The 12069-nt window shown below is 42.3% G+C and overlaps 1 protein-coding gene across 1 annotated transcript; it reads left to right on the top strand.

Moving 5' to 3' along the window:
• The first annotated feature begins 7456 nt into the window (after positions 1-7456).
• Positions 7457-7792, top strand: LOC149393329 (uncharacterized). Its single transcript, XM_089617982.1, has one exon. The coding sequence runs from the start codon at positions 7457-7459 to the stop codon at positions 7790-7792; it is 336 nt and encodes a 111-aa protein (XP_089474108.1).
• The last annotated feature ends 4277 nt before the right edge of the window (positions 7793-12069 follow it).

Raw genomic sequence — 12069 nt, forward strand, 5'->3', positions numbered from 1 at the left:
TTGTCCGCTCTATCGCTCTATAACTAGGAAAACCGTTTCCGAACTTATAAGAGTCGATGAACCAACTCCAAAAACTAAGTGAGAGGGTTATATTTGTTGTTTGTAACCCACGATCCCCAACACTAATGAAAGAAGTAATTAACGTGGGACTAAGAGCCGCTCTTGCGACCCTCTCTTAAATGGGAGTACTCCAAGGCGTTTTTGCTTCGATCATTGCTCAATGAGCTACGTCCGAGAGTGAGACGATGATGACAAGGCCTCCCCTTGGGGGATTGTTTTTCAAAGTTGACATTTTGGACTAAGTGGTTGGTTGCACACTTAGGCTCAATCCCTAGTAATCCTCCCTTGAGGCTCTGCGAAAGGATGTGAATGATCAAACCAATTTAAAAGGTAGCTAGTCAAAATTGATGTATTGACATCTTGGCTAAGCATTAATGATGTGTCATTTACTTATAAATAGAGATTTTTTGCGGCCTTCTCTTGAGGGAGTAAATTATCGTTTGGTTTATAACACCTTTGGATTTTATCAAGTCTTAAATAAAACTTAAATCCTAAACCAAAAACTAATCATAAACTTGTTTCAACTTTTATAGGTAAAATGTGTCCCAACTCTCTTTCTTTCATCCTTTCCTCGAACAAACTCGAAAACAAAAACTACGTAGATTCGAAACTTAACCTCGATATCATCATTACCATTAACAAGCACAAATGGGTACTCACCACCCCATTTCCTCCTCTGACGAATGATGATTCGACTCAAGAGGACAATGACGCCTTAGCGGCCTGGCTTCGATCCGATGAGATTGTGAGGTGCTATATCTTAGCATCTATGAACAATATGCAAAAAAAGCAGCATCGTGACATCGAGACTGCCGCCGACATGCTCTACAATCTCCTTGATATGTTTGGAGGGCAAAGGCGTCAGGCAAGGCAACAAGCAGTCCGACAGTTTATGAACTGTCATATGAAGGCTAGAACTCCTGTTAGAGACTTTATGATACTGATCATTAGTTTTCTGAATAAAATGGAAATCCTAGGATCTGAGACTGATGGGAAGAATGTCATAGATATGATCTTAGAAACTCTCCCTGCATCTATTGATACCTCCAAAATGAACTACTCCATAAACAAGCTAGAGTACACTGTTACCAAGCTTATGAAGGAACTTCACACTGCTGTAGGTCTCACTAAGAGAAAGAGGAATCAAGGAGAGGCACATGCTACTGAGCAAAAAGCCTCCGCCTCTGGAACTAAGAAGAGACCTCATAAGGCCTATAAAAGGAACTGTACCCTGCCTATCTCAAAGCAAAGGAACATTGTATTGTACTAGTTACCGAAGCATGCTTAGTAGCTGATAATGTATCAACGTGGATTCTTGACTCCGCTGCTACTAACCATATTTTTTGTTCCTTGAATGGTTTCAAGAAAACAAAAAGCTTAGAGGAAGGCGAGTTCTGTTTCAAATAGGGTGATGGGAGCCTGGTGTCTGCGAAGGCTATGGGATCCGTGACGCTGTCTTTTGAAGACCGCACTTTAAACTTGAATAATGTTTATTTTGTTCCTACCTTTGGGAAGAACTTAATATCCGTTGCTCGTCTTCTTGAGCAAGATTATTGTTTAAAGTTCATTAAGAATGGAATTCGTATTTCATTTCCTGATAATTCTTTTGTCACTGATGCATGTATGAAGAATGCTCTTTTCTACATCTATCCCACTCAACCTTCTCTTTTAGACACCGAAATAGATAACGATCTAGTTAGGGAGCCAAAGAGGATCAAACTTTATGAGTCCTCCGATCTAACAAAATCAACATACTACTGGCACTTGACACTTGGTCATATCAGTCTAGATAGGATTAAGAGACTTGTGAGGGACGGTCAACTCCAAGAATCTGCAATAGGTTCATTACCTACTTGTGAATCCTGCATAGAAGGTAAAATGACTAAGCGACCTTTCTCCGATAAGGGTCGAAGAGCCACTGAGTTGCTGGAACTAGTACATTCTGATGTATGTGGTCCGCTCAGCCAACAGGCACGTGGAGGATACGAATACTTCGTTACCTTCACCGATGATTACTCGCGATATGGTTTTGTCTATTTGCTCAAACACAAATCCGAGACCTTTAACGTATTTAAGGTCTTTAGGGCTTTAGTGGAAAAGCAAACTGGCAAAGTGATCAAAACCCTTCGATCTGATCGAGGTGGTGAGTATATGTCTGGAGAAATCGATGACTTTCTTAAAGAAGAAGGTATCGCTTCTCAGCTTACCGCACCTGGCACACCTCAACAAAACGGAGTGTCAGAGAGAAGAAACCGAACTCTTATGGAGATGGTTAGATCAATGATGAGTTACTCATCACTCCCTCTTTCCTTTTGGGGATATGCCCTCGAAACAGCCGCTTACATTCTGAACCAAGTTCCGTCCAAAACGGTTCCTGGTACTCCTTATGAATGATAGACTGGCCGTAAAGTAAAACTTGGCCGCATCAAAATTTGGGGTTGCCCCGCACACATGCTAAGGCAAAAGACTAGCAAGTTGGCTAGTAGGTCAGAATTGTGTCTGTTCGTTGGATATCCGAAGGAAACAAAAGGTTTCACATTCTGTAGTCCCGAGGACAATAAGACTTTCGTTAGCACGAATGCTCGTTTCCTTGAGGAGGACTTTATGAAGGATGCAAAACCTAGAAGCAAAATTGTGCTTGAAGAAAAGTTGGGTGAGGAAGCTTCTACCTCATTTGTAAGAACTGTTCTTACCCCAACTGAAACACAACCTAACTCATCAGAATCTCGTCAAGTAGTACTTCGACGTAGTGGGAGGGCTATTCAAAAGCCTGACAGGTACATGTCCTACGGAGACTCTCTCGTAGCCGTCTCTGACATGGATGATCCTGTTTCCTATAGCCAAGCGATGGCTTGTTCTGAATCAAACCTTTGGCTTGACGCCATGAAAGTTGAAATGCACTCGATGTATGTCAACAAAGTCTGGAAACTTGTAGACCTTCTTGAAGGGATTAAACCCGTAGGGTGTAAGTGGATATACAAGAAGAAAAGGGGTCCGGATGGGAACGTCGAGACGTTCTTTGCACGACTAGTGGCGAAGGGTTATACTGAACAAGAAGGGATTGACCATGAAGAAACCTTCTCGCCAGTCGTGATGCTTAAATCCATCCGCATACTCCTATCCATAGCTGCAGCTCTCGACTATGAGATCTGGCAAATGGATGTCAAGACAGTCTTCCTGAATGGCAATCTTGACGAGCGCATTTACATGGCTCAACCAGACGGTTTCGTGGAAGAAGGTCAAGAGACCAAGGTTTGTGAGTTGCTTAAATCCATTTATGGACTAATGCAAGCATCTAGGTCATGGAATATTAGATTCGATGAAACTGTAAAAAGCTTCAGCTTTGAACAGTCAATAGATGAGCCTTGTGTTTGCAAGTTAATACACAAAGGCAAAGTTGTGTTTCTGCTAATATATGTCGATGATATATTACTCATAGGTAACGATGTGGGTAAATTATCTGAGGTTAAGGTCTGGCTAGCAAATCAATTCGACATGAAGGATCTAGGAGAAGTCGCGTACATTCTGGGGATCCAACTCTTTCGAGATAGGAAAAACTGGACCCTGTCGCTCTCTCAAGCATCTTATATTGATAAGGTGATGGATCGCTTCTCGATGCAAGACTCCAAGAAGGGCCAAACACCCTTTAGGCATGGAGTCTCACTCTCTAAGGACCAGTCTCCCAAGACTGCACAAGAGATTGAAGACATGAGGAAAATTCCTTACGCCTCTGCCATAGGAAGCCTCATGTATGCTATGCTTTGCACTAGACCTGATATATGTTTCGCTGTTGGCGTAGTATGCCATTTCCAATCCAACCCTGGACCCGAGCACTGGATTGTTGTTAAGCATGTTCTTAAGTATCTTCGAAGAACTAGGACCTTGATGCTTACATACTCAGGTACTGACCTGACTATGACGGGATATACCGACTCCGATTTTCAAGCGGATAAAGATTCCAGAAAATCCACTTCGGGATCTATGGTGAAGTATTAAGCAATGTTGCATTGCTGACTCCACAATGGAAGCAAAATATGTGGCTGCTTGTGAAACATCCAAAGAGGCTGTATGGCTTAGAAAATTCCTTAAGTATTTGGAAGTTGTTCCAAACGTCGATGAGCCCATGACCCTTTATTGTGATAATAGTGGGGCTGTCGCTAACTCAAAGGAACCTCGAAGCCACAAGCGCTCTAAGCATATTAAGAGGAAATACCATTTGATTCGAGAGATCGTGCAGCGCTGAGACGTGGAAGTGAAGAAGATCTCAACAGTGGACAACCTAGCAGATCCATTCACCAAGGCCCTAGCGAACAAGGTCTTCGACCAACATCGAGAGGGATTAGGCATGAAAGACTACACACATCTTCTTTGAGTCAAGTGGGAGTTTGTTGTCAATGGTGCCCACAAGAAGAGTTGTAGTCTTTATTTTGTACATTTGATGTAATAAAGTCTCACGAAGACTCTTGCTTGTAATTGCTTATTTATTAATAAAAAGTTGAAACGTTCATTCATTCTTCCTTGTCTGTTTGAAGCTTTATGATAAAACACTAGTCTTTAGTCCATAAACAAACTAAACAACTTACGAAGAGACAAATATAGATTTGCATGAACAAACTCTTCGTAGTTTGCTTAAAACGATATATTCGCAATCTAAGGGTCAAAGGACTATTGACCTCAGTACGATTGTTAGGAGAATCTATGATGTCTAGTTATGGGGCATTGAGAGTTTGAGACTCTATAGTTCTTCTAGGTATCTTCCGAATGTACTGAATTGACCAGTGCACTTCTAGAGACAAGATAAGAATAAACCATTTAACCTCATATGTCTCGAAGTCACTACGTATGAATTGCATCATGCTTACCTTAATCCTGAAATGAGACATGCCATTTCACAGCTTACGTATTTTCATTTGAGAAAGTCAGAGTTCGAACTCACTATGTGATTCCGAACAGGGCCTATTGGTGAAGTACTAAGTTGTGAAGATGTCATGAGTAACTTTGTGAAGTTCTCATAGATATGGAATTCATGTACAAGATTGCTGAAATGCAATGTATATCACCTCATGCTTTGTTCCTTGGAGTGTGAATAAATGAACTGGCCAGTGTCCAAATTGAGTCTTGACTCTTTTGGATGAAACAATGTGACTTGTTAGCTCTTCGTCAATACATTGTTTCTAACTTATTCACAAGCGACAAAGGAGTTGAGGAAATAACAGCTAGAAGGGTAAAATGGTAATTTCATAAATCACAACTAACTGATGATATTCATGAAAGGTAAACATAGATAATATTCAGTGGATCCGCTCATCATAATTTGGTTGAATTCTTGAGTAGAAAATAAATTCATTTGACCCGAGAGATTTTCAGTGTTAACTCTTTAGTGGAGTCAGTTGATATTAAGCTAAACTTGGAAAAGGTTTGTGAACTTTTGAGTCCAAGTGTTTAGCTCAAGCTTTGTTCATTTGGGTCCATGAGGTCACTGTCACTATTCACATTGAGTAGGAATAGTTAAACTAGAAGTTAAGTCGAAACAAAAACGAGACAAGTTTTACGAAAATTGTCAAAAGGTTATTTTTGTCTTTTGAGACATAGGATGAAATGAATGTCAATAAATTTTTTGACATGGTCATTTGATGACATACATCACTCGGCGAAATTAGATTAATTGGGCCTTGTGGATTAATTTCATTTCATAAGAATTTTATTGAAAATTCTTAATGGGCCTTTCTCATGTTGTCATGAACAAATGAAGAAGCTTCTAGAAGCTCCTTCTAGAGTGATGTTGGGTGCCTACTACCCAAGAGAAAAGAGAGAATATTTTGTGCATAAATGTATCAAGATACTTGCCAAAAGAAAAAGAGGAAACAAATTTCCCATGCATGCATAAGGGAATTGGGCCAAGTGAGAAAAAGGCAAGGCAAGGAACAAAAAAGGAAACAAATCCAAGCCTTCTAGAAGGCTGCCTTGGCCGTGTGACATAAGTGGGAAGGAGGCAATATTTGCTCATGAATATGTGATATTCTATAGAAGAGGAAACTACCTTATTGAAGGTGAGACCTCTCCTATAAATAGGAGTCTCATTCCACACATTTCATTCATCCAAAGTTTTAGAGATTGAGAGCTTCTCTCTCTAGACTTGGCCGCCCATCTTCTCTCTCTCTCTATTCAATTTCGTTTTATTGTTTTGGCACCTAGGTCCTCATTTGACCTAGTGTTTAGCTCATCGACTTCAAGACTCGTTATTAAGTCGTAGTGTTTAAAAAGTACCCACACACTAATTCCTTTTCTCTCGAGTGATTTAGTGATAGAAATTTTCGTGGTTGCTCTAGTTGCCGAGGAAGGAAGAGAGACGTGCTGCGAGGGGAGACGAATGTTGCAACCTTTCCAAAAGCTTCTCAACGTTCAAGCTTCTAAAAAGGTTAGTAATCTTTTATGCTCATATTAGTTTTTATTTGCATGTGCTTGCTCTTTCTAGGTTAGTAAAAACTGTTTTACTTGTAAAAGATTTTTTTTTTAAATTCCGTCGCTTATCGAAGCGTTAAACTTTTTCTTAAACCCTAGATCAATTCCAACATGCTTATCCTCCAAGAGTTTGACGTAGAGATCAAAGACAAGAAAGGAACGGAGAACCTCGTCGCCGACCGTCTCTCATGCCTAGAAGATCTCTCACACGTCCCCGACCATCGCATGCTCATCGACGACAACTTTAGGGACGAGAAGGTGCTAGCCTCGGAAGGAATCAAACCACCATGGTACGCCAACTTCGTTAACTACTTGGCGTGCAATGAAATTCCTATGGATTTCAATCATCAATGCCAAAAGAAGTTCCTCTCCAACGTGCGCTGTTACTATTGGGAAGAGCCTATCTTGTTCCACCATTGTGCAGACTCGGTGATCCGAAATGTGAGTCCGACGACGAAATTCTCTCTGTGCTCTTTCATTGCCACACTTTGGAATGCGGATGACATTACGGGCCCGATCGCACAGCAGCAAAGGTACTTCAATGTGGATTCTTTTGGCCTAACCTAATCCGCGATAGCCGTAAATTTGTTGAATCATGCGATAGATCCATTTGACGTATGGGGGATCGACTTTAGGGGACCCTTCCCATCCTCGTACGGAAAAAATACATTCTTCATACGGTCGATAACATAACACGGTGGGTCGAGGCAAAGGCATCTCCAACAAACGATGGCAAAGTGGTGCTCAATTTCCTCAAGCACAATATCTGCACGCGCCATGGCACTCCCCGAGCAATCATAAGCGACGGAGGCTCGCATTTTTGCAATCGCCAATTCACCGCTCTCATCACACACCGGAAAGCCCTCGCCTACCACCCGCAACCAATGGAGAAGCCGAATGCTCAAACTGTGAAATCTATAAAATTCTGGAAAAGATGGTGGGAAGCTCTCTCAAAGATTGGGCCCGCAAGCTCGACGACGCATTATGGGCATACCGAGCGGCCTTCAAATCGTCGCTTGGAATGTCCCCATATCAACTCATCTACGGCAAAGCATATCATCTCCCAGTGGAACTCGAGCACAAGGCAGTATGGGCGATGAAGACACTCAACTTCAACCACAAAGTCACGGAAAAACGAAGGCTCTTTCAATTCAACGAGCTAGATGAACTCCGACGAGAAGCATACGAGAATGCGATGATTTACAAAGAGAAGACAAAGGCGTTGCATGACAAGCACATCAAGCCCAATGATATCCGACCGGGACAATAAGTTCTACTTTACAACGCCCAGTTGAGAATCTTCCTCGGAAAGCTCAAGTCGTGGTGGTCTGGGCCATTTAAAGTCACGCAAGCCTTCCCATCGGGAATGTTCGAGATTGAGAGTGCGAGCGGAGAAAGATTCAAGGTGAACGGGCAGCGTGTGAAATCATATTCCGGAGCGGTTTTCGAGAGCGAGAAAGTGGTGGCCTATCTCGACCTCGTCTATTAATAAAAAACGGTAGCCCGTCAAGCTCTTGACGTTAACTAAAGCGCTTCGTAGGAGGAAACCCGTGTTTTCTTTCGTTGCATTCTCAATTTAATTTTTTTTTATTCTATTTCATTCATTACGTTAAATTTTGGTTTTAGCTAACATAGTTTTTCAGCAGTTAATAAAAAAAACGGGGTGAAAATTTCTGCCACTGCGCACCGCGAGACCCTTAGCGCCCGGCACGCAAGTGCATCTTTCAGAGATTTTCATTTCTGAGCAACATGCACGGAACGCGCAGTTGTGAAATCTACTACCTCGCGGCGCGAGGTCCCGAATTTTCCAGCATTTAAACGGCAGATTTTCATTCTACCCTACCCTCCTATCCAATTTTCTCCGATTTTCTCAAGAACCAAAACCACACTTTAGAGATTTTTGGCATTACAACACATAAAACAACACATTAATTTCATTATTCATCATATTAGTTGGATTTCTTCTTCATTCCTTGTATTACCTTTGTGTGTTCTTCACTACACTTCAAGACAACAAAGTAAACATTCTTCAAACTCATTTTCTTTGATGAATTGGTGTGAGATTCATGATTAAATGTCGTTGAGAGTAAGTTTGATGCTTAGGGTTGGTCCAATTTGTGCCCCTCTTGTTCATATTTTGGTTAATTTGGCTCGCCCACCACGTGTTTGATGAAATGTCAAAACAAAATTACACTTGAATTTTCGATCACTTTGGGTTTAAATTCATGTGTAAAAATAATGGAGAGAGATTAAGATTCAAGTTTAGGGGAGTTGGTCATCACAAACATATCTTATGATTGAATTTTTGTCAACTAATTTTGAGTGTATTTTTGTTGTAGATGCATTGAACGACATCATCTTCGCAACCCAAGCATGCTCGGCACTCACTTTCGGCATCGCCCCGCCCCTCCACGTTCACCGACAGAGCTAGTGAAGTGTGGGACAAAACTTTTCAAGTGAATTTGCTCCTCGAAAAAGCACTCCAACCTGACTTTCGATGTGGGAATATGGAGCATCAAATCGGTATCTGAAGGTGGAAAAAACTCGCCGACATAGATGTAAGAGCGGCACCAAAACTCGTTCGAGAGTTCCATTCTAACCTCTTAGTCACCAAAGACAACTTCGTTCGTGTGAAGAACATGGTTGTCAACATCTCGGCGGTCGCAATCAACGCCTATCTCGATATCCCGGAGCCCTACCACGACGAGTAAACACCGCTCCTCTTGCACCCACAATGGGAGGAGTGGATTCACTTGTTCGCACACCCCAGAGCCCAATGCCAAACGAAGAGGGTGCGTGGCCAAGTCGTCCCCAACTTCCTAGCCATCTTTGATCTCAATCGATGTGCCAAGGCATGGCAACATTTCATATGCTCGACGCTCCTCTCGTGCAAGAGAGAGCACGTCGTGGACCTTCCCCGCCTGGCCCTCCTCGCACGTATCATAACTGGCAAAACGATCAACATTGGGAAGGTGATTAGGGAGGAGTTCATCTTCTGCGCCAACCACGACACCGAAGTGACACTCGGGCATGTTGGAATCATCACCGGCATGTGCATAGGGGCGGGGCTGAAAATCGTCCACAATGAAGCTCGACTTGGTTTTGGGGACCCTATTGGTGCCGAAAAGATTATGAAGTTCCGGCAATGGAAGCATGGAGAAGCGCATCCTGACAGGGTGGGATTCATCAATGTCCCGGAGCAACACGTAGGCGATCCAAATGCCCCCATTCTCAGACCACCCGATGAATCGGATCGCGCCCCGACCTACTGGCTTGACTCATCAATGTCCCGGAGCAACACGTAGGCGATCCAAGAGCACAACTACGACGACATGATGACCATGATGAATTGGCTTGACTCCCGCTTAGGCAACACCCACAACGCCTTACGGAGCTTCGTCAATGACTTCAGAGAGCGACAACGAGAGCGAGACGGGTTTCAACAAAATGTCTACAATATGTGGACAGCGCATCAACAAAACATTTACCCGGACGACCCGAGCTACCCAACCTATCCCCAACACCTTATGACGCCATACCTCACATTCTCTTCATGGGAGTCATGTAACTACAGCCCACATCAACCCGAGGATGATGGTGACCACGACGAGGACGAGTAGGGGAGCTCGGCCACCCCCGCAAGGTAAACACTCTTTCCATTGTATTTGTTGTGCAATTACATTGGGGTCAATGTAAGTTTTAAGTTTGAGAAGGGGGGGGGGGGGGGGGGGGGGGGTAATTGTTTGTCTTGCGGGAGACTTTTGTACATTAGTAGTTAATTTTCTAGGTTGTCTTTGTCTTGTTTAAGGTTAATTGGTAGAAATTGGTGCTTTGTGTTATTTAACTGACTCAATAAATTTTTGCCGATGATATGGATAGTCGTAAGCCGTAGATATGGGTAAAAATACGTGAATTACCGAGTGAAAAAGAATTTTGTTGAGTCTTGTGTTATCATGTAAGACCGAATAATGTTTGTTTCGATACTTAGACAACCTTGAGGAATAGTCTATCCAATTTCAGGAAAGTAACTAGCGAACACACGAAGAACCTCTTTGGATCCCTAATCGAGGTGAAATTGAGTGCACATTGACTAGTGAGAATGACATAGATGTCAGGAATAGCCCATCGAGCCAAAAAGCCAACCCGAATATTGTTATCCTATTAGAACCTACTCAAAAAAAGCCGAAATTTTTTCTCCTCTCTTGTTACTTTGTCAGAAAAAGCCGAGCCAATAATTTTGAAATAACACAAAGAACCCTATTAACTTTAGCGACTCTTGAGTGACGCATTTGAATGAATTCTTTCAAAATTGTGATATGTACTTCGACCCGTCTCTATGTGCTTGTTAGATTATTAGACACCATGCCGGTGATTTATTCGTCTGTATTTCGTATTAATTAAAAAAAAATCTTAATTGAGGTGTTTTTTTTAGTTCTGGAGTGGTGTTCTATGTTTGTTTGGAGAGATTGGTTGTAGTTGTGTCGAAGTTTGGAGGATATGGGAAAGAAAGACTAAGGAAACGAGATGTTCTCAAAAGGCATAATTCAAGGCCAAGAACATTGGGAAATTAGTGAGTGAAGGAATGAGAGGGCGGTATTTTGGTGAGGATGGAGTCGCTAAGGTTAATGTCGAAGCCACTAAAAATTCTTTTCCATACCCGAACCTAAGCCTGAACATTACAAGCCTTTAAGATCTATTGACGAGCTACGAATGATGTGTGCACATTAGTGGAGATCAAGGGTGAAGAGAAGTCTTATGGTGTGTTGAATTGAATAAATTCTCATTCAAGGGAAATGATTTTTGTGGTCGCTTAATAGGATTGGAAGGGCTACGAGACTTGGGAATCGAAAGATAGTCGAGACAAAAGAACATTGAGAACGGCTTGAGCTAGCACGAACTTGTATGGATTCTTTTACACTTAGTAGTTGACTTAGAGTTTAAAACCAGGGATTTTCGTGTCGATGTAAGTCTATAGGTTTGAAGTTGAGGCAAGTATGAGTCGGTTATTCTACTTAAAGCATTAAGATTTACCATTTTAGTCCATGTTACTTCTATCGTGTGATTTTATTTTGTGTTTATTGTTTTACTGCTTGAGGACAAGCAACGGTTTAAGTTTGGGTGTATTTGATAGGTGTGTGTCGAACGTAGAAAACTCCTATCATCCCGACTAAATCCGAGCTTGTTCTTGAGTAGTTTTATGGTTTTTTGTGTGTTTTGAGGGTTTTCAGGTCAAGATAGGTTTCTTATCCTACTCTGGGTAAATCTGTACAAAACGAGGCATTCAGGAGCAAAAATGAGTAAAAAAGAAAGGAGGAGTCAAGGAACAGGGAGACCTCGTGCCGCGAGGTCGATATCACACGCAGCGAGGTTTGCATATCCATCCCCAGTTGATCCCCGAGCGTCTTGCGCGTTCCGCGAGGTTGTGGAAATGTCTACCTTGCACCGCTACCTTCATACCCCGTGCCGCGAGGTAAAGAGATTTAGACGCCGGAAATCTTCGAGCATGTTGTGCGGAACGCGAAGTCCCAAAACTGTCTACCTCGCGCC

Source organism: Urtica dioica, chromosome 6, assembly GCF_054948205.1.
Source record: "Urtica dioica subsp. dioica isolate 48M chromosome 6, U.dioica_male_clone48M_v1_H2, whole genome shotgun sequence".
Classification (NCBI taxonomy): domain Eukaryota; kingdom Viridiplantae; phylum Streptophyta; class Magnoliopsida; order Rosales; family Urticaceae; genus Urtica; species Urtica dioica.